The sequence below is a fragment of the Plodia interpunctella genome, chromosome 9 (assembly GCF_027563975.2).
Source record: "Plodia interpunctella isolate USDA-ARS_2022_Savannah chromosome 9, ilPloInte3.2, whole genome shotgun sequence".
NCBI classification, from domain to species: Eukaryota; Metazoa; Arthropoda; class Insecta; order Lepidoptera; family Pyralidae; genus Plodia; species Plodia interpunctella.
The window spans coordinates 9,472,336-9,496,413 of NC_071302.1; the positions used below are offsets into that span (position 1 = coordinate 9,472,336).

Sequence of the window (24,078 nt, forward strand, 5' to 3'; positions counted from 1 at the left end):
AAATAATTCATTTATTCGTAAATATAAATCTCATACACATGTAATTTTAATTTTAGGCTTCTTTATGATTGACTAGCTGTTTTTCGCATCTCCGCCCGCGGCAAAATGTTTGTCATGCAAACTCTGAGGGTGTAAAAAAGCTTATGTTTGAACTTCAATAACTGCTTACCAAATTTCATCAAAATTGCGACAGACATTCGTGTGTCGCATTTTTTTTTTAATTTGGCATCAAGTATATTGTATGGTATGGATTAAAGCATGAAACGGCTTACCTGCTATTAAACTTGTTAGGATTCTCCTCTCTCGCGTTGTGGAAGTCGAGACATAGGTCTGCGTCGATGCCAATGCCGAAGTAGTTGTTCATCACCAGGATCTGCGAGTTGTCCTCGCTCTGCGACCCTGTCACACACGATGCAATGTAGTCGTGTACAGTCGGCGGCAGATACACCTGACCCTCCTTACTTACTACCACATGGCTGCCCCTGACAGCACACACTACCAGGTCGGCGCGTTAGCTTGAGTGATATGATTACATTTTTTGAACTAGCTATTTATATTGCTGGGCAAAAGGGAGAGATAGAAATAAATTAATGGAGGCCTAATTTCTACCACCCTGTTTGTGGTCTCTTCCCTCCATTTCTTGAAACGCCTTAAAATCATTTACCCATCATGTCCTTGGCCTCCCTCTTTTCCATTAGCCATCGGTTGAACTCCATGCGGTCAATGTGCGCCCAACTCTCCGGATGCATGCCGCAGATGTGGCCTTTGTGATGTTTGTCTGTTTTACTATTTATTAGTTCTAATTTCAGCATTTTAGGAATGTTTTAATACTTCACTCGGAAAAATCGTGACTTCATAACACATCACTGTCATAGAGGCTCCATGTATATCAATTATTGTTTATTTTTAACGTAGTAAAAAGCAACTGATTTGACTAGAAAGTTTCTGCATTTACATAAACTCCCCGATCCTGTTCAAAACGCACAACTAACCTGGCAGCTGTTTAGACAGCTCCTTGGGCTCGTCCTGCTTGTCCTCGGGGTGGAAGACGACTGTCCAGCGGTCCAGGCGGATCTCCTCCGCGTCGATGACGTCACGCAGCAGAGACAACGGATCCTCGCAGCCTGTGTAGCCTGAGCCCCATCGTAACACACGTGCTAAATCGTTACCTAAAAAAACAATATAGGTTAGATTGTTTTATATGAAGTGAAATTCCCATGGGAGAGTAGTTATTTTTCTAAGACGAAAACCCTATGTCCTTCTCCGTACTTCAAACTACATGTATGCAAAATTGAAGATTGATTGATCTACATGTATGAAAAGAAGATTGGTTGGTTAGATAAATTATGAAGAACTTTCGTAAAACTTTTTCATTTATAATATTTGCAAGGATTAGGATTGTAGTGCGTAGACAGAAAGATTTATACGAATTTACATACTGGGTGTTATACAATACCTATCTATATACTTACGAAGTTGTAAGATACGGTACCTGGGGTAGATTTCTTTTCAAAGCGCACTGTACGTGATACTTTGGGTCTCTGAGGTGTGAGGATGAATTACCTTTCTGTCGCGAGAGGTGCAATAATGGAATGTGGTCGTTGGCATCACGTCAAATAGACATAGACAAAATAAGACACACAAGGAAGTAACGTCCTGACCTGTGCCGAGAGGGACGATAGCGCAGGGCGGGTTGGAGCACTGCGAGTCCTGGCCCACGTTGTCCAGGCACTGCAGCACCCAGCCGATGGTGCCGTCCCCGCCGCACACCAAGATTTTGTAGTTAGGAATGTGACGAAACACGTATAACCTGGAATATTCCCACGATGTTAGTTTTAATTTTATTTACAGCTGAATTACCAGCAGAATCGCCAATTGATAATCTTTTCTTAACTTATTTTAATAATATTTGTGATCTTCTCTTGTCGCGGGCTTAAAGTCCTGAAATACTCCAATTCACCTCCCCACATGACTTAAATCCCGTGCACATAAATAGGAAAGTGAACTCCTGGCTCCGACGCTCTATGACTAGAAAGGAACAATAGGAGGAAAGGAGACACCGAATATGTATACAGCATGATTGCATGGAATTGCAACGCACGTGCATACGTGCTATATATGTAATACGTGCCTATTATATGGTGTATTCTCTGGAAAATAATCACAATATTTTTTCTGTCTCTAATAGTGTTCTATAAATAAACTTACCCAGGTAAAGGCCCTCCGTTCTCGAGGTCGAACACCTGGTAGGGGTTGAGGAGTTTCCTGAAGGAGGAGATGAGCTCGAGCCCCTGGCAGCCGCCGGACTTGACGTTGACAAAGACGAGTAAGGGCTTCACGCCCGCCGGCACCATTGAAGGCTCGATGCTGGGTAGTAACATCACTGCGCAGATTGGACAGGGTAAGTTTTTTTTATACTACTGAGCAAACAAATCACCCAGCAATTCCTCGTGATCACCGCAGCCTATAAACACTGACGCCTGTAAACACGTGTGTTGCCGGCCAGAATTAATCTTTTCACGCCCTTTTTAAGAATTTAATGTTTATAATACATATTCTATTAAACTTTTTTTATTCGAAATACAAACATGCATAGGTACGTATCAAATTGTTTATGATAAACGAAGAAATTAAGTTTCTCGCACGTTTTATGATTTCGTATCTTTATGCAATCTTTATACTTCGTTAAAGCAATTTCATATATATAAGTTTTACGTTTTCTCAAGATGAAGGAAGGAAATTGTGAGGCTATTTTAAGCTTTACAGCAGTTAGGGTTTACATAATCAAATTCATTGAATAAATCTTACCTAATAAATGCTTATCTTCATATTTGGCCTCTCGAAGCGCGTAGAGCGCGCGGACCGCCTTGCTGGCGTCCTCGTACGTGATCACCATCGACCCGTATTCGTAGTAGATCGGCCCGATGGAGGTGAATTTGTTCTCTGGAACAACCACGTTTAGGTTAAAACGCAATGATTATACTTACCTAACAAACTTTTATTTCACTTGCATACTCACCTACATACATTATGTATGAAATTGTCAGTTCGGCTGAAGCGGGATATCTTGAATCGATTGAGATGAAATTGTCTATACACGTTTAGTTTGATGATAATGTATTATTACAAATGCATGATCTGTTAGTGCGCCCAGGATCGGCTCCCAACGAGGGAACTCCTCAACGGCTTACTTCGGACATGATATTTTTTGTCTAAGATCTATTTGTCTGACGATAATAAAGCTTATTCTAAAAATAGGTACATTTTTGTAAGATACTTATTAATCAGAAAAGTTCAATTTTAGATTAGGCGTTTATCTTTATTGAAACAATAAAACGACTTGCCTAAAAGAAGGAGGAATTAGTTAAGATATTCGAAATATACTTTCCTGAAAAAGTCATCATTAGGCCGTTTAGAGAACAAAATCACGGGTTAACATTATTCCTTTGCAATTATAACGAATTCATTGTAATACCCACTCACCGGCACCGAGGAACTCGACTAATATATTCTCGTAGTTCCTCTCCGAGAGCCCTGGGGGGAGGGACGCTACGAATAGGGCGAGGGTGGGCCCGTGCGGGTCCCGTCGCGGCTGGAGGTAGAACCGCGCTAGCTCCATGCGCCGCACAGACTCCCGCGCAAGCCGGACCACGATGCGCCACGGTCGCTCTTCCTCTTCTAGCACGCGCTCGGATACTGCTGGCAGACAGGGATGGGAATGTTAGCATTCTATTTTTTACTTTTGTTTTCGCTGTGAAGACTTTTAATTGGCTCTCTATTTTCATAATTTCATTTCGTTCGTAACGTTCCACGATTTTGGGATGTGTTTTTGTTTTTGATCTGAATATTTTTTAGTAGCAGATATGTACTAAGCTTTTTCTTAGGTATAAAATTATGCGTAATAAGTAAACATTGACCTAATAACCTTTAACCGTGAAACGTCACATGTGGGCATACAATAGCGTAAAATGAAACTCAAATTCTTGTCTAATTAAATTGATATTGAATTGTTAGTTATTTATATACACCTAAGTAAGCTGCAGGTATTAGTATAAAAGTTGGGCTGAATGAAAACTTGCACCATTAGGTATTGATTGCTGGGGGATGCAGATGGCCAGCACAATATGTGTGTTTTATAAATTCTCTTCTATTAGCATAGCATTTGTTAATCTATTCCATTCCACTGCTGGGCAAAGGTCTTCCTCAACCCCAACTCCTACGATGCCGTTCTATCGGATGCATTAATAAATGTAGGTACTATATACTATAGCATAGTTTATGTGTATTGATATAATGTGCTTGCTGTGAGTGTAGTGGGATTTTGCTATCACCGACCGACAGTGATTCAATAAAAAGGGAAATGTAAAACCGCACCCGTCACTTGAATACCTTTCATTCATACAAGCGACGTACTTTTAATAAAACTTACCACCGCGGTCTAGCAGTATCTCCGAACACCGGTAGTCGTGGATCGCGCGCGTGGGGTCCAGGCCGAAGCGCTCGAGCGCCGAGGCCATGAGGTTGGAGACGGCGTCGTCTCCGCAACAGGAGACTGTCACGAAAGTCTCGCCGGCCCCCGCCACCCGGCCAGGGTACACTCGCACCTCGCCGCCCCCTGTTTCTGGCTCCCTGGTAGAAAATTCATTGACCATCAACGATAGGATAACATAACACAAGGATTGTTGAGCCCTTAAATATTGTCATGTACTTCTTTCGAAAACAATAGCGTAAGTATCGTATCGTATATCCCGAGTATATGCGTCGTTATATATTTTCTACAACAAATATCTTTTTTTAATACTGCAAACGAGTATGACCTTTTATTTGCTCATCGCTAATAGTAAAGTTCTTTATTTGTACTGTTGGTTTTGGTGCTGCTCTTAGTCTATGGCTCATGTAATTTATCTTGTGATTTTTAGGACATGTTTAGTGTTACATAAGTTACATAACAATACAATATAAGTCTGTTTCTAACCTACGACATCGGTGATGAGTCAGTGAATGCCAAAATTGTATTTAAATAAATTTTTCTCCCTCTTGTCCGTGTCTAAAGACAAGGAAGGGTCTCTACGTGACCAAATCGAGTCAAAACAAGGACAAAATAGTCGCCAACTATAAATGGGCTTCAATGCTTTTGAACTTTGAATATTAAGCACAAATAATTTAAAACACACGTTGGTACAAACAGTAAAGGATATAATCGATACATGTAAGTGTGCTAGCGTAAACTCGGCCACGGCTAAGTTCACCCGAGCGCACTTCAAACAGCTCTATGGTCAAGTTCACATGGGTGCGCAGGGCGCGTGGGACCATGTCGTCTCACGCTAGAACAGATGGAAAGAATCGATGGATACCCACTGAGGGAGGCATGGATTGGGTAGTCAACATCCTTTTAATTTTTCCGCGAGTCAAAAATATTTGGGTTGTTAGAAAATGCCGGAGAACTTACAAGTTTGACTAATGGCACGTGACGGTTTTGAGCACGAGTTAATTAAGTAGAAGACACCAGTTTCGGACTCATGCATGTTTTCAATTGACTTTCAATGAGTTGCCTAAAAGTTACTATAATTTATGAAGTGAAATAAGGGATGAAGGGACGACCTCGACAACTTTTTGAAAAAATGCCAAGTTTGCTCTGATTAGAGATTAGTGGAAATAACATTGAATGGCTAAAGTATAAAATGAGTATACTTTTATAGCAGATATAAGTGCAAAACGTTTGTATTCAACAACTAGGCATTAAGAGTAGACTCTCCAAGTCATGTGTTCGCAGAATTTTATAGATCTTTGACTATGTGTTCAGGAAAACTGAAGACAGTCTAGAAAAACTTCTATTAACATGGAAACAGAGGACAAACGACAAAGAGATACAGAGGACAAACTGAAGACTAAGAAGAGAAATAACCGTTCGACACTGAAGATCAAAGTCAGCAACGCCATACGAGCGACAGAGCACAGATTCGAATAACGGTCAATAGGTGTCACATAAGATCACCTTCAGTAATAAGGATACGATGTAAGGAGTAGTTATATAAGTGCAATACTAACTTGAAACGCAGAAACAGCGCAGGCCTCTTGTTAGGCAGCCGCGTGACCCTGGCGAGTGGCGTGGGGTCCTTGAGCGGCGGCTCGTCGCCCGCCAGCGCGTCCGTCAGTTCGAACTGTTCCGGCTCCCGCGCCACGTGGAACGCCCGTAAGGCGGCGGACACCAGTTCCCTCTCGTTCCAATTCCGGCCCACCACCACGGGCCGGTAGAGGCGCCGCGACCACGCCGCATCCCCGTCGTACACCTTCACCACTTCTGTTTTTGGGGATTGTTGGAAAATTGTATTTAAAGCAGGATATAGGTTAACTGCCGTTATAGATACGCTTTATCTAACATTTTTTCCAAAGTTGTATACGAGTATATTCGGATCAGCATTTTAAGTGACGTCACCATTTCACTGTCATGAGCCATACAACATAAATTCTTGTTTTTGACATTTGGAGAAAAGTACCTGATTCGACTTGTTGCATGTAGAAATACTATAGATAAGTTCTGGAATATTTCTAAATATCATTCACATGCATATAGGCAAAAAAAATATTGATTACCTTCGTCCCTATCGTCAGGGGTGCGGTCCCTGTGCTGCTTGTGGTCAGGCCGGTGGTCCTGGTCGGCGGGCGCGCCGGTGGAGCCGCCGCCGGAGCCCGAGCGGCCCTCGCAGCCCGAGCTGAACTCTTCGCTGACGCTTCGAGCTGCAACATCCCGGATCGCTCAAATACGCCCCCCTAACCCCGCACCAACTCCCACGAGTACAGGTACAAAACTTATACATTATTTAAATAATGGTAATGCTTATGTGGTCGATAAAGAAAAACCTAATAATTGTTTTTACTATATTTACGGATAATTTGCATTAAAAAATAAATGGTGAATAAATGTTTAATTGAATTTGAAACATATTTATCTAATATGATAAAAAAGTTAAATATTTAATTTATATTTATTAGTGTTTAAACTACATTATTTAAGTACTTGTTTTAATGTTAGTGTTTTAACATTATTGCCTTTGTAGGCAGGTCTCTTAAAGGGGTTAATTTTTATAAAAAGGAATAAATAAAAATATCGTTAATGTGAAGTGTTGAATGAATGATGATTTAGACTAAACATTTTAATAGTGTATTTTTTATGTTGTAGATAAATTATTGCAATTATTTAGCTTCTATTTATGTGTTACTCTAAACATTGCGTAAATAATAACAATATTTAAGTTAATTTAATCAACTCACACGTTTTTAAAAATATACTTTGAGTTTTAAGTTTATTATTAGAAGTATTCTTTCCATTTCCAATGTGTGAAATGATTAAACTAAATAAACATGTAATTGAAAGGTATATGATGACAATCCTTTATCAAAAACAAGACATAATAATGTCTATATGTTTTTGTACAAAAATGTATAAATAAAAATTCTCAAGAAGTCAAATATTCTCTGTTAAAGTTTTGAATTCGGTAACCGTTACGGCACATCATATCACTTCCATACATTTAACACATAGGACGGTCTCGGCCAAAATAGTGTCTCATTTTTGACCGAAACAAAGCCAGCAGCGGGTACTAACGCACACAGCTTATATACCGCGGTATATATAGCGATACATATTACATACTAATACCAATATGTCTGTTCGTATGTTACCTTAGCCGTTGGAATACTACATCATGAGTATTCTTGGGGCCCGTCGGCTACGGGTGTAAGCGGCTCTCGATTTGAATATTGTTTATTTTTCATTCATAAAACTACAAGATTTTCCTTTTGTCTCTAACCCCATAAATTTCTCTTCAAGTAACCGAGGCGATGGCGACACTTGCCATTCGCTAATGGCAAGTTTTAAAAAATGAAACCTTGTCCTCTAAATTAAAACGATGTTATTATAAAGTAAACCAATTTTTTGCTTTCTTAGATGTTCAGACGTACCTTGAGAGGAGAGATCAAATTAATAAGCTGGCAATTAATATATTTACAAGCTTTATTTATTTTTATCTTGTAGTTTTATGAAGCAGAAGAAAGGGGAAGGATCAAACGGTGTCGAATAATTAAATTTTGCACTCATTTTGCATTAAGTTATATTTCAGACAGTTCAACATTCGAGAAATTTTCTGCGGTGAGGGAGTGTGCTCAGTGAAAGTATTTTTGTGGAAATATAATACACGTAAATATTTATATAGGTCTCGTCATAGCACATAGATATTAGACAAGCAATAGTCGCCGTGCATGGAGCTCAAGTCTGAAGTAGACATTGTCCAAAGTGGGAAGTTTTGAAACTGTGGGTGCATTTATCTGGACGATTGAAAGCTTGTTCAAAGTCATGTTATTATAAAGCTGTAGTACAAAAGCTGGGCAACGACTGAATTCAGTGGAATTCCAGAAAAAAATTCAATCATTTCAATAATTTTAATGAAAAAGACGGTAATTCCAAAAGTACGCGTATCTTCCACGGAATTCAAGATAGGAACCATGCAATGACAGAACAGCGGTGATATCAGCGTGAGTCAGGTACCTCTGGAGTAGGGTGGGGAGGCGCCGCCGTGCGGGCTGCAGGCCGCCGGCAGCAGCCGCCGCGCCAGCGTCACCAGCCGCGCGCCGGCCCAGCCACCGCCGGGCTCCTCCCGCGCTGCCCAAAGACACCGCTCACCGCTCACACTCCACCGCCACGCTTTTCAACACCCACATGTCCCCCGCGATTCGACGTCGAATAGTTATGTCATATTGACGTTGATATATGTCAATGTTACAACTGTGTTTCAAAAGCGACTGCTCGAGAATCGCTGCCGCTGAAGGATACGTGGCGATACCCCACAGCTTATGACTTGATTGAAGTACTGAAGAGCTTCTAATAAGGTCTATGATTACTGAGTCTAAGTACAAAGCGAGCCAAACCTAACTAACTTAAATATAACTAAGACAGAATCCAAGATCTGCACTTCAACAAATGTAGCTTATAAAGATGATGTCATATAGTTGGTGAATATCGCTTTGTATCGTTCGCTGGACGCGTTTAGAGCAGAAGAAGTGCGGGACCGAGACTACAAGCGGCTAACTAGAAGCGCCGCGAATGGCGGGACACATGTGCGGCCAAAAGCGATGCGGCGCGACGGCCTATGCTGTGGGACACTTACGGCAGCCGAAGTCTCGTTGAGATGGCGGAGGTCTCACGTGGACGCCGATGATGGCTTCCATGGGCACCTCCGTCCGCGGGATGGATACCGCCGACGGAGGCAGGAAGATCGGCTGCAACATGCCGAAGTTGCATTCCTCCGGGATGAGGGCGCGGCAACCAGCGTGACACTGCAACAATATCATAAATGATCATGTTGAAGTTGATCTCCAGGAGCAGGAGAGTGAGACAGGAAGAGAGCTGGCTCACCGTGCTGCCGCACCACTCGCAGCGGTAGCCGGTCAGACACTCGGCGGAGTAGCAGGCGCGGCGGCAGGCGGCACACTTGGAGCTGGCGGGCAGGTTGCCCTCGCGCCAGTGATGCACGTGCCGCGGCTCGCTGCCCGCGCAGTATGTCGCGTTCTCCTTGCAGTCCGCCGCTGCGAAGTCCACACATTCTCCGTGGACGTAGTATTCACAGACTGCAACAAATACTAAGATATTAGATCTGGATAATTTAGCTATGGGACATTCGGCGCATAAGGTCAAATTCAAATAATTTATTCAGAAATTAGACCTTCACATTCACCTTTTCACGTCAATTTTTATATTAAATAGTAATTTCTCACAAACTACTGACATTTCGGAACGATCACTGCTGAGGAAGAAACGCCGAAATAAACTCATTTGAACAGTGTTGGTCCCTATCATGCCAGAATAAGCGGTTTAGAACTAAAATTAAGTCTATTCTATTTTATTTTAAATGTTTTATAATATAGGTTAAAGTAATTATAGATTAAGTAAATATAGAAATCCCAAAAATTTGTGGAAATCGAATTTCAAAACAACAATCAGAATGAGAATTTCAATTTCAAGCCTTTTCAACTCGTGGCGTACATGTTGTAGTTCTACGGCGTAGACCGTCTACACATTCTCGTAGCACTTGCTACAATGCAACACGCGACTAGCATATTTGCGCAACATTAAATATTTTCACCGTGCGCACTTTACGTGTACAGCAAGCAGGTTTAACTACAATACCTTTGTTGAACGTTGAAATTCTTCGTTTTTAGAAGTCAGTTGACGAGGCTGTATTCAATGAAAGAAAATAAAAATTATAACATATTTGTAACATAAACAGTACTTGGTCGGCATAAGTTTTTTTATATTTCCCAGAGCAAGGAGCAAACTTGCTTAATAAATGGGTCCTATTGTCTCCCTTTTAAAGGATATCCGCGATTACCATTGCTTTCCGTTTTTTCGCTCGCCATGAAAATCTTTTGTTATGTACGCGATAGCCTGACGTTATAATGCGGCCATATCATATAATACTTACTTATTATCCCGGCTCAGTAACCCGAAACTAGTCTTGGCCCCCAAAATAATCGCACGCCATTCCCACCATGTCGTTCGACCCTGATAGGCTCTCTGCACAGCACGACCTTCCTCCAACCTCAAAACGTGGCCGAGCAATAAATTATAAAACCTGCTATTACAAAGTGTGAGTACTTACTCATACAGTGTAAGGCTGGCAGTTCATCGAGCCTCTTGCGACACACCGTACAGAATTTCCTCTTGTGGTGTGCGGGCTCTGACCAACAGTGAGCCACTGGGTTCTGTAAAACATTATAATGTTATTTGTGGAATAAACAGAAATATACATACAGGTATAAAAACAATATTATTTATCTTAATATTACACACACCAATTAAGGCTGTTACGTTTATTTTTTTTATTTATTGTCACATTTATGATCTACAATCACAGGTTTAATGTGATAGGATATAAAATAGGTTATTTAGCATACTAAATTATCACGCTTCGTAGTGTGCGAAATGGAGAAGAAAACAATTTCTTTCTCTCTCAGCTATTTCCCGGTTACTTCCAAAGTCATAAATCAGTGGAGACCGTGGTTGGGACCATGAAAGAAATCATGACAAATATAAAATATCGACATCAGATCTCGAGGGCATAGTTGTACTTAAATTTTTAAGTACAATTATACGAAATTGTTCTTAAAATTTTAAAGCCTCGAGAGCCCGATAAAAGTTTTGATTGTGAATACATATTTCATACACAACACTTTCCGTGGCATAACGCCAACACACTTAGCTCGTCGATTGAATATTCATTAAATATGCTGTTGTGCTGTTACTCAATGCATCGTTATCGTACAGCCTACAATCAGCCTCCCAGCATTCATTGCAAGTTTGCACTTATTACCTCCGCGTAAGGCGGAGTTAGGGTTAACTTGACTTACAGTAGATTGTACATAGCGTGACCTGGTACATTTTTCATGCTAGGCAACAGTTGTCTGTCGCGGTCTCAGGGGAAGTAATTCTTATGTCAAGGTGATACGGGACGATCAGACATGGGATTTTCTGAATGGTTTCGCGGGTTGACTTAGGATGACAATTTGAGGACTAGGGCAAATGCTTTTACGGTTAGCATACGAGGAAGATTTTTTTTTTGGTTGGTCTTTCTTTACTCTGTTTCTTCTCTGCTTGCTTAGTATACAAGTTGTAACATCAAAATGCAAATACAGATGAAAGAAAGTAGGATTATAGGACATAGTGATCACCACGCCCGCATGCTTCCTGGAGATCCTGGTTTATATTCCCAGAGCGGTCAAATATAATGTACTTATCTGTTCTCACAGATATTTGTCTGCGATGCTGCGTGCGCCATCGGCCCACGATACAAGCTTAGTGTTTAGTATGGACCGTTAAGTATTGTACATCTATTAAACCACCCAACGGATTTAGATTAAATTTTCACTATAACCTAGAAGCCGGGTCGCCTAATACAATAGAAAAACACATCTATTATTTATTAACATTAATTATAAAATGTATTATTGTTACCTTGATGAGGCTCGGCGCCACCCCGCAGCACGGCGTCACCACTTGTCCCACGCATCGCTCGTGCACTATGAAGTTGCACACTGCAGTAGAAAACAATGTTAGATGCGATGAAAAAGTTTCTTCTTATACATAAAAAAATGGTAAACTATACTTTACATACATACGTATTGGACTGACTGTAATTATAACTAGGTAGTTGTAATAATGATTGTAATTTGTGTATTTTATGATATTGATCGGGTTTAATTTTATAATCACTTTAGCGGTAAATAAAAATTTCATTTTTTTTTTGCTTCATTCGAGAATGGTGCTCCATATCCTCTCGTGGATCTCGTATGAGGTGACTAAGACATAAGCCTTTCAGTTCATAAGCAACAATAACATTCCCAAAGAGGGTTGTCGTCAGGTAGGTGGCCGGTCGTAAATATCATAGCCGAATATTCAAAATTGTAAGGCTTATTTGCTACGCTGATTCGAGGATGAAACAGTTTTAATTCGGCATTTATTTCCGATCATTGATCACCTCTGTTTATATTATACAAATATTATATGTATGTACGTCGCGTGTGTGTGTGTGTGTATATGTGTGTGGGTGTGTGTGTGTGTAAGTATGTATATGTAGGTTTAGTTTTAAACTTCTAGGAAATATTTATTACGGAGTGCAAGTTTGAGGAAAATATACATAATCAGCATCTGTTTAGTATGATCGGCGTACGCATGTTACGTATTGGCTAAATTTGTACATTTGTTGTGTACACACGATATGTGAAAACGCAGTCTACAAATTGTAGTCCTTACATATTTTAGCGTACGTCTGTCTGTTCGCGATAAACTCAAAAAAGACTGCACGGATTTTCATGCGGTTTCACCAATCAGGATTCCTGAGGAAGGAATAATATATTTTAATTTGTTTTTACCCGAGCGAAGCCAGAACAAGCCACTAGTATCTAACATCCCTGAATAATCTAAAGTACCATTGGTATACTTCTTATTCTATATACTTAGTTTCTTTACTGTATTTTCATTTCTGCGTATTGTAATGTGCTATTTTGTTGGTTAAAATTATCCAAAACTTTCCATGACAAGACACGAGGCAGTCTAAGAGCAATTATGAACATTTGTCTAGGAAATACGTAGACATGAAAAAGATATACACTTAATAACATTTTCGCTTTTATATATATAGATTTTGCATAGGCAAAATAAACTTGTTAACGCGTTAAAAAATCATTTAACTTTTTCCAGAAAAGTATACATTATATTAGCGGGCCGTCCCAGGTTTGTTACATGTAAAAACATAATAAATTTTACACCTAAACCTTCCTCAGGAATCACCGAAAACCGCATGAAAAACCGTGCAGTAGTTTTTGTGTTTATCGCGAAAGGCAGACAAACAGGCGCGGCAGTAGACTTAGTTTAATAATATGTAAGGATAATATTTTTAATGGTAAACTTTATTTATCTATGAGAAACAATAATCCGAGAAATATAATATGACGTAGCTCATTATCATTAGCCTCTCGGACTACGACGCCCCCTGTTAGGGCTCCCCAGCGTATCGCATGCCGCTCAAGTGCTTGCGTGTCCGTAATGATGGGTCGCCGCGCGCTTTCCACAGCTAATGTGATTAGGTGGCCCGCTTGTGAATTACATTTTGTTTCAATTACTTATGAATATATGTTAATAAGTTATGTATTTCTAGCACACGACAATAGAAATGGTAAGAAATTTGGAAACAATTTTATAAATGTCTATTTAAACATCGTACAGTCAACAGCATATCAACCTACCTGAATTCAATGCAAATTGGCCACTATTACAGCGCCATAGAGGTTCTTGCTGGGTAACTTGATGTGCTGTTGACTGTACAACGATCATTTGAAATAGGTGTTCACGGTATAGTTGACTGTCTAATCTCGAACTCATCCGTACTTCGGAAGTCACGTTAAGCCATTGGAGCAGACTTTACTTGCGTTCATTAAAACCTATCACGTTGGGCCCGTGAGGTGCGTCATGGCTCATTCTCATTAACCATCTATAAAAAAGGCCATCGCCCCAACAGTTGGGACGTTAGACATATGACATACAATTTATTTAATCAATATATATTATAATAGTGGCCCGGCTTCCATAAAACCAAAATAAATTATACACCCAATTCTTCCTCTGAAATCATACTATCTATTGGTGAAAACAGTATAAAAATCCGTTTTTGAGTTTATCGCATTCACAGACAGACGCGACAGGGGCTTAGTTGCCTAAGTATTAACCTGTTTTGTGTCCCAGTTATGGACACAGAAACATAAGTATTAGAAATTGAGAACAAATCTTTCTTTGTTCTTGTACTACATTTATTTAGCATTAATTAAAGTACCTACCTAATTGCGTTATAAAATGTGTGCATGCATATCATGAGAGGAAGAGCTGAGTAAAAGAAATGATTTGTCATTCTACACCGAACCAGAGACAATTTACATTTTTAATTTCAGCCAGCCACTGGCAAGGGCATTCGCGCTTACTCAGATTTTGAACTTGGAACATGCTTGAGCGTACGGCGTCGCTCTCCGGCACATCTCGCCGGATCGATATTGGCGCGCATGCCTCTGAGACTCAACGAGACCAACTCACCAATGAATACGCATCATAATGATGTATTAGCATCATTTACAGACTTGGGAACATCTGATGGGAACACCAAAGCTAGAATTGGTTAGAAAGTTATTTACTTATGATTTGTTTTTTGGATGATGCAACATTTTCAAACTTAACATCACGTATTATAACTATATGTTTGCTGTGCCCTTGCAGGGTGTCACTTGTACATCAATTTACGCATGTAACCAACCTTTATAACTAGTGACTTGCAATAAAATCTGAATGTGAATCATCAATATATATATACATCAATATCTAATTATAAAAGCACTACGCTTTAAATTTTAAAATGACAAGCTGGTCTAATTTTCAATTCTAGGTTTGCTGATTCTCAGAGTGGAAAATTTGGGACCCAACCACTGTATTTTAAATAATGAGCTCAGTAGTATCATGTCACGTATAATTAGGCCAAATTATATTACAAATATGAAATGTGAATTGAAGTAAAATATAACTATTTTAAATATTAAAAGAGATTATACTTTTATTTTTTTTTAATTGGCCGGTGCTGCGCTACTATATTTGCTACGCCGAAATAAATTTTATTTATACTAAATTCAAAACCATTTTTGTATTTTGAAATTTTAAATAATAATTTAATTCGTACATGTTAAAACGAATCACCATAACGACGTAATATATTCCTAACCACAGTGTAAAGTACAACATTACTATATATGTAACATCTATTATATTACAAGTAAAATATGCAGTATTTACATGAAAGTTTGTCGTTAATACTAATGTAAATGTAACGACATTACCATACGTTCGCGTGCACACATTTGTAATAAACTGTTGCGAACCATGTCACTTGTCTACAAGTTAAATAAAATAACTAAATTACTGTGAATGTTACGATGAAGTTGATAATTAATTCGTAAGCAACGTTCTTTTTTTTACTTATGAAAACAATAGCTTTTGCCTTCGAGTCAGTTTTCATTATAAATAGAAAGTACTCTGTGGAGTCAGTAACTATCTACGTCTGTAAAAAAAATTTGGACACAATATATTTATCAAACAAACTTTCACCACCAATTCGCGTCCGGCGAAAATTAATCAGGCTTCCATAGAGCTATGTGTGTTTCCGAGCGTTGTCTCTTCCAACTTCCAAGCAGTAAAACAAAGTGCTCTATTTTCGCCGTGCTCGTGTCAATAAAGACGAGGTTTTTTATCGCGGAAGGGCAGCCGGATGGGGATCAAGGAAGCGTATTAGTGGCGTAGTGCTCACACGTCACGCGGTATATTTAAATAACCTCGGTCGGGGCGGAGTCGGGAATAGATGCAGCAGCCCGCACGGCACCACCTCTTTGCAGCCAGTAGTTATGTCTTGTACCAGCACCGACAAATGAAAATTACTTATTTGTCTATGATCTTAAATAAAATTTCATAAATGGAATTAAAAAAACCAAAATAAGAACGACGTCGACAAAATTGACTAAAAAAAAATATTTTTTAATTGACACATGGACGTTTGTTTAAATTTGAACATGGAACGCAGGGTTTTCTTTGATTTTTAAATGGCTCTAATAAAGTATTTTTATTTTATAAGTGCAGATTTATATTGATAAAAGACGTTTTGATAGGTGAAATGGTCAGACTAGCCAAAGTAAACGTAGGATGGGACTGAAATACTCCGAGGGCAATAGCCTAATGGAATCGATGGTTTCAGAGTTTAGAATAGTGGAGGGCGTGGCCAATTGCCGGATGTATTGAATATAATCGGAGAGTTTATCTGCGTATGACGTAAAATTTAAGTGTTGAAGCTAAACATAGCCAAATTGATTCACGAAGTGATTCATTGTGAGTGTTATTATCAAGTTTTCTCAATATATTCTACCTTGTGCAATGTACAGACGTGAAGATTTGCAGTATCATCATTAACATGATTTGATTTTGATTTAACGATTAGCTGTTTCATGTAAGTAGTGAAGAGGTACTACATTATTTTGCCAAATAAACTTTTAACTTTTTATGCCAATAGTTTAAAGTCTGTTAAATGTCTTGTAATGTACCTAACACCTTAAACCGCATTTAACAAACAAAAATTAAAAAATGTGCCCAATTCTAACAAAAAATTTTTAACTTTCTAAATAAAAAAAAAATATCATATGTATATGTATGTCGGTACATTTATTGTACTCTAAAATGTGTAAGCATAGAAAATACACTGCCATTTGAATAGACGAAAACATTAGCGCCCATCAAATTCGCATCGCATAGAATTTCAAAATAAATTCCATAGAAGTACACTATCAAGCCCATAGACAATGACATTTGAGTTCCCACGACATTAACCTCTGGCTGCCGCCGCTAGCCGGCTCTCTAATTAACAATGAATCGTCCAAGAATACCCGACTATATTTAGTGCGCACTCCACTAGTGTAAACATGCAACATGCGTGCACGCACAGAACTTTGTACGGCGGTTTCCGACCTGTGATCGAAATAGGTCAGTGAAGTGTATAAGTGAAGAGGAACACATACCTATGTACCTACGGTCCGGTGAGGGTCACACTTAATGGGCTGCTTCGCTCAACGGCTGAAAAGCAACCGAGTTGAAATTTTCCGCGTCGTTTCATTTTACATTATTATGATGAGCATGACTTCATCACCCAGGATCGGCTCCCGACGAGGGCACTCCTCAACCGTTTAGGTACTGCACGGATATGTTTTTTGTCACGTATTTAATGCAACGAGGTCTCTCTGACGATAATAAAAGCTTGTGGCAAAAATGTCATTTATATAAATAAACTTGTTTGAAAAAATTTAATTTTTGGAAAAGATGTTCGAATAAAAACCTAAGTTTGTTTTAATCCAAATAAACGGATGAACACAACAATGAATATTTCAAATGCTTTGAAACATTATTTTTGTATAGGTTTGCATGAGAAATACATATTCGTCGAACTTCAAAAATTTACAGGCTTTGGATATTCGGAAATACTATTACACATTACGGACTTATATAACACATTATTAGGAGGAGGATGGAAATCGGACAAATAACCGATTCCAAGGAAGCTAAGATCACACAATTTACATAAGACAATTACATATTAACAAATTAAACTAAAAATAAATAAACAATGTCAAACAGCTGATTTTCACAACATAAGATCACATAAAACTTTTGACACGATACCAGATTTGCATTGCAACGCAAAGTTGATTGACCTCTAATCCCATTCTACAGCTATCCATTGCCATGGTACTCCATATTGTAGCATATAGAAGATATAGTTACTATTTAATTACATTTTGTAACGAAGCGGACCACACAATCCAGTGCGCAGCGCATTCCCGTGACGTCACGAGCGACACAGTTCCGCGGGACGACCCGGTTACTTAATCCATTCTACTTTATCTATGGCAACTAGGGATGGGCACCCGATTGCAGTTAAAACACGACTGTAATTCAATTCAAATCGTTTGATGCTTTTTACACAGTCGATAAAAGTAATTGTAAAGGTTAAAATAAATGCTGTTTTATAAAGCAATATAGTTACTTTATGATTTATTGTTTTGTTTCAAATAACGGGCATTCTGTTTCAGTAAAAAATACGATTAGGTACTCGTAGAAATTAGAAAGTAAACAAACACCGCAGCCCAGCAACCCGATATGAGTCATCGATATGTTACCGAGTTTTGATGACTTTCTTGCAGACTCCTTAATGTTATGACCATATGCAAGAGTTAAAAGTTATCGTTCTATAATGTCGTCTAATTTTGGCGATATTGCGTCGTCTAGCTTTTTTAACGCAAGAAGCAAGGAATATTTAGCAGTATTTTTAAGGAGTATTTTTTGTTTGAAAATTCATCATCCACTGATGAATTTTCAAACAAAAACAAAGCTCGCAAACTACGCATTGTACGATCATTCGCGTTGGATCAGGGTATGTTCCAGCCATAACACGTTCCTTTCGTAAGTCGGTGGCAGCGCATCCCGTGACGTCATGAGTGACACAGTTACGCTGGAGACGACCCGGTTACGATCTCTGGCGCACGCCTCCCTATCTTGACTTCTGACATTATCTGTGGTCTTTCACATTTATTTCTCCTTTCTATAAAATGGACAAAATAGTATCGATAGATATTATCCTATTGCCCAAATTATACTAATATTGCGGAGTTAGGTTAAAAAGGAAAAACAATTAGATTTATAAAAAAAAAATCATTGGACACATAATTAAAATTAAAAGCAATAATTGATTTGTTTTAAAAGCAATAATTAATAATAAATGTTTTCGATCAAAAATATTTATTTTTAATAACTTTTATTAACCACAAAGTACCTATTCAGTTAACTAGAAATTAATTGAGCCTTAATTCTTCTACTAGTCTTTATTATAAACTACAAAAGTTAGGGGTGGACTTATATAAAGGAGTGGACTTAAGGTGACATAATGGCTCGTTTAACAAATATTTCATTAACGATTTTTAAATTCCGATTATTATTTTAAAATTGTTAACGGCTAAGATAATATCGGTCTTTTACTAATACAGAGTAAAGTTAAGTCAGATCTAAAGATAATATAACATTGATATTTATAACGAGCCGCTTCAACGCAATAAGCCCGATATAAAATTACATTTACTTCCGATATACTCGTTCGATCAAGGTTGCAGTAGGTACGGTAGTAGGTAGGTTAGTTAAATTTAGCTGGAAGGGCCGATGACTTTACAACTCTCTCTTTCTATTCCTATTTATTTTAGTTAGACCACATAACGAACCTGGAATAGTATCTACATGAATTCCTTAAAACATTATGACACCTATTATATTAAATACAAACTTAATGATGCCGACTTATTTAAGCATTGTAAATTTATAAATATGTAAGTATGATAAAGTTTTCATATAAATTTTCATATAGATTTTCATATAAAAATATTGTAACTTAAAGAAGAAAACTACTAAATAATTTTTTACAATTGGCCGCCAACTTTGAACCAGTAAATAATTGATAATTAGCTTTGACCATGGTCAGTACAAATAACCCAGGTTTGCCTGTGCGTCTTAAAGGTGAAAAACATAATAATAAAGTATATAGATATTCATTCAGCACGGATAATTGCGAGGATATAAAGACTTTTAAATTATCTTAAGTGCCAGAACCCAGTCAAAGGCTGGTAGTATCCGGGTGCGGCGGATCAGAAGACAATAATAACTAACAACAGCGATCGTTTACGATCGCACGTGGAGATCAAACGGGATTCGAACCGGAACCGGCCGGGTAATGGGTGACACCTGCTCTGCAGGGTAAACAACACTGATAGACCAATACACATTGAATACACATTGGACTGGTTGATTACGTATACCTACTACACAGCTTGCCCTTTGTCTCTGAAATATTTGTTTAGAGAGAAGTAGCTATTCGAGAAATAATGAAATCTAGCTAGCATTAGTGATGCTCGTTATAACGATTGTACATTTTGAAGTAATTACTAAACGGCACTCTTAACGTTAATTAATTTAATATTCATGTATTCTTCTATTCCATGAAGTTTGTGAATATGTCATAGTTTAAAAAGTTTTTGTTTATGTTTCAGTGAATTTGTTAAATCCAGCGATGGTGCTATCCTTCAATAAGTGGGCGTGGTATCCTGTAGGTAACGTACTAAAAATAAGTGGCTATTCAATATTGGACTAATCTAGTAAACAAGGCGAAGGAAGCAGCGTATACAGCCAAAGCCCAATGGGGATACCAGCGCCACCCGTGGCTAAGTCAAATTCGAACGTGGAACAGGAGCGCGATTGGCGGGCGTGCGTGACGTCAATCCCGACCTCCCGCCGCGCCCCCCGCGCGCGCCCTCCCTCCCCCGCCGAAGGCCGCTGAAAAATAATCATTTTCAGACAGACGGTATGATTTTTATATATTTGACGACCCATTTCGGTGCTTCGGCTAGTTTATGCGATAAGGGTATCGTGTGTGATCTGAAAAGGATAAACATTTAGAGATACGCAAATTTTTTTTCGAATTTCGAGTGACCGACGTTGTTTACAGATTTCAGCACTTGCGCGAAACGCACGTGTCTGACGACATCTTTTGTTTAAAAAAGTACTTGTAATGAAACTTAATAAAAACTTTAATTCATATTATCAGTTAAATTTTTGTATACATCAACGTATCTATATAACTTTTCACGTGTACAACATGTAAAAAGGACTACCTATGGTAAATTCCCTAACAAGTACACGTAAAGCGTCTTCACATCTTGCACTAATGACGTCACATTATCCTCCAAGCCGTCGTTAGCGTCGCATGAGAACCTGTCTCATTACTGCAGCTCTTGAGGCTTGTCTGTTCGTCAGTATGGAGCCTTTGATGACAGACTTCGTTAGTGATCTATTAGCATTTGTTGCCTAATTGGCTTCTGTGTTGAGCAAACAGTATAGAATGGAACCATGATGAAGTATCTCCATGAGATAAAGGATCTCCTGTATCTTCTAACATGTGTCTGCTGAAAGTAATTAATTGCACAGTTGTACTATCGATTTCTCTCTTATTTTTCAGTCTACGTATACTGTTAAATAAATAAATCTCCCAACTTTACCCTATCCCAGGCCGAATGTCGTTCAGAAATAAAACAGTGCACTTAAAAAAATGACATTAATATTACGTTTATCTATGTATTTCCATTGTGACATCATTTGAGAATTAATATATAAAAATAATTAATAGTTACTTGGAAAATAAGCAACGGCCATCGTTACACATAACACATTGCAAAATCTGTTATAAAATTCTCCCGTAACGTTATTTTTAACGATGGTTTGACGTACTCGGTTATGTAGGCCATCCCATACAATGTTAACGGTTGGGGCAACTAACGTTATTTCCGTACCAACAGGAATACGCACTTTATTTTAGATTACAGATATAAATAGAGTCATTGTGGACGCCGTGTTTGACCCACATCGCATGCGTCATTGCCAAATTTTAATTTAATGTCGTACCTGTCAAAGTTATGAGGCTCAGTTTATGTGTAATGTGTATTTTTAAGAAAATTAAATATTATTGTACTTCAATGAGTTTTGTATCTATTCACGGAATGCAACATAAATACGGCTGAATTTAGTACCAACTGAGTGATTACATTTGAGTTCAGTAGGCAAATAATCTTGACCCCCTGTGGTAGTCAGTTGTGTATAATTAGGTTTATCTGCGCCCGGCTGTACATATTGATATTTAACTTTTTACCAATGTGTTGACATCAACAAAAAGAAAAAAAAATCAAATAAAAAGACATGTTGTCTTCAAAGACAATTTACCATCGTAAATGAAAAGTGTTAGGCTACTAATGTCAAAACCAAATAATGCCTACGTTTAATAATATATATATTGGATAAAAATGTCTGAAATACGAACAGTACGTACCTACTAAAAATCGTTCACAAACGAAAGATTTTGATTCAAAATTGTAACAAGCACAGTATTTATAAGTCGGCATGACAATCAAAGAAAAAAGTCCGTTGACAAACACTAACACAAACAATGTTTTCTATAAAGTGAGGTCAGTGTTACTAATGTTGGGACTAGCCCAACTAGTTTCCGCTTCGGACGTCATTACCAGTGCCAAGAGAGAAACAGCATTTATAATTTGTACGGCTGAGTGCGATTTTTGCCTTTGTTAAAATATTTAGGTTGCAGAAGGACATATTAAATATACTAAAAAACGAATCGCCAGAATCAAAACAAGGCAATTGGAGAAGAATATGAATGTTCTTATTGCCCAATTTAGGTGCAGGTATAATATATAAATTATGTACCTAACTGTTGGAAAAATTAAGGAATTATTAAAAAATATTGTAGTAAATTTACCTAAGTTCAAATCGCAGATACAGTTAATTGAGTCGACCAAGACTTTAGATATTTGGAACTTAGAAAACAGTTTATATTTTATTATTAGATACATATATAATTTCTTGTAATACAATCCAAATCAAACTCTTATATTTTTTGTTTTGATATAATCACCACTCATAGTTTCTTTAGCCGTATAATTTATTAAATTTAGTATTTCTCCAATACTATTTTAGTCATTTATTTTTAATGAAAGGTATTACATTAACAAAATATTCCATCATTTATAGGTCCTCAAAGCCAGGCAACATTCATAAAGTAATGATTTATCAAAACCTCTAAAAAAACTATGTAAACAACACTAAAACTATACTTCTATGTTTTCATTATTCTATGACGTCATTTACTGCACAGTGCAACGCTTGTCCTCTTTAAATTCCTCTAGACTTTGCAGCAAAAGGGTCTCTGTAGCACTTCGTCCTCTATTGTCTTTAGGACAAAAGCCACTTAAACCTTCTGTTTCTCACGTCACAATTGTTTCTCTTAGTAAATAGCAAAGGAACAATTCGACGAGGTCACTACTGCAGCAGGAACAATACAGGATTGTACCAAACTTGTTTCTTTACAACGCTAATAGTGAAAAGTAATGCAATTTACAATGCGCCCACTAAGCACGAAACGTTACAGAACTTTTGTAATAGGTACACTCGCAATGACATAACATCATTGTTATAAGTTTCTTTTAAGTGATATGATCCTCATTACTTAGAGGTAGAGAGGTGCAGCAAAAATATGTGCATATATGAAGAGAGAAAGATGTATGCGCGCGGACATATTTCCTTAACGTCTCTTTTGATTTTCTTTACAAATTCGATGAATATCTGATGAATATTCGATGAATATTTGAAAGATTGGTAGAATAAACCAAATTATAGTTTCGTTTGAAAGTTTGTATGGGAAGTAATTTTCGGAACTCTCCTGTTCTCCCGGTGTCATCCTCAGCTGTGACGCCCAGGGTCTGCGTAACAGATAATACTTTTCGATTAGATTCGATTTTGAATTTACGACCGGCTGCCTGTCTTCAAACCTCCTAATGAATTCTGTTGTAGGCTATCAGATGTCCCTTAGTCGCCACCTACGGCATCCACCGGTGGATGTCGAATTGTTCTGTTCTAGTACAGAACCACATGCCTCGTCTTTGTAATTTTTAAAATGATACAAAAAATAATTTCACCAGTAACAAGCTATTCCCACGGGAGCGGGGCCGCAGGACGCATATAGCAAGTAATGTATTGCAAAATATTGTCTTTTACTATTTCTTATCTAACTTAAAAACGTACTAACTATAATGTCCTCATATTACATGTCAGGAAGCAGTTATTATAGCCACATATAAGCAGATAACAGTCAAAAGAGCTTATATTGAATGCGCCGTGGCGGTCGCCAGGTGCAACGTGCAGCTTTGAATGAAAGCGCCATTGTTGTCGACTCGATTCATGCCGCTCAAGGATTACCTTGAGCTTTTTAGAGCTTACAGGTCTAGCCTATTAGGAAATATAACATGATAAATAAATATATTTTTATGGTATTTTTAACTATAACACAC

The 24,078-nt window shown here is 38.1% G+C and overlaps 1 protein-coding gene across 5 annotated transcripts in view; it reads right to left on the reverse strand.

Moving 5' to 3' along the window:
- The window catches only part of LOC128672484 (uncharacterized protein), a 35,412-nt gene that overhangs the window by 3,985 nt on the left and 7,349 nt on the right, over positions 1-24,078 (reverse strand). For 2 of the 5 annotated variants that reach the window (XM_053749675.2, XM_053749677.1), the window contains exons 2-15: positions 12,008-12,087; positions 10,656-10,758; positions 9,413-9,624; positions 9,165-9,333; positions 8,546-8,659; positions 6,595-6,738; positions 6,049-6,301; positions 4,430-4,629; positions 3,484-3,699; positions 2,809-2,943; positions 2,209-2,383; positions 1,662-1,810; positions 993-1,169; positions 273-399 (exon numbers count right to left, since the gene is read on the reverse strand). In XM_053749675.2, the coding sequence (XP_053605650.1) occupies positions 273-399; positions 993-1,169; positions 1,662-1,810; positions 2,209-2,383; positions 2,809-2,943; positions 3,484-3,699; positions 4,430-4,629; positions 6,049-6,301; positions 6,595-6,738; positions 8,546-8,659; positions 9,165-9,333; positions 9,413-9,624; positions 10,656-10,758; positions 12,008-12,087 (2,254 nt within the window). The remainder of the gene's footprint in view (positions 1-272; positions 400-992; positions 1,170-1,661; positions 1,811-2,208; positions 2,384-2,808; positions 2,944-3,483; positions 3,700-4,429; positions 4,630-6,048; positions 6,302-6,594; positions 6,739-8,545; positions 8,660-9,164; positions 9,334-9,412; positions 9,625-10,655; positions 10,759-12,007; positions 12,088-24,078) is intronic. The other 3 variants (XM_053749676.2, XM_053749680.2, XM_053749679.2) reach the window with 3 other exon arrangements.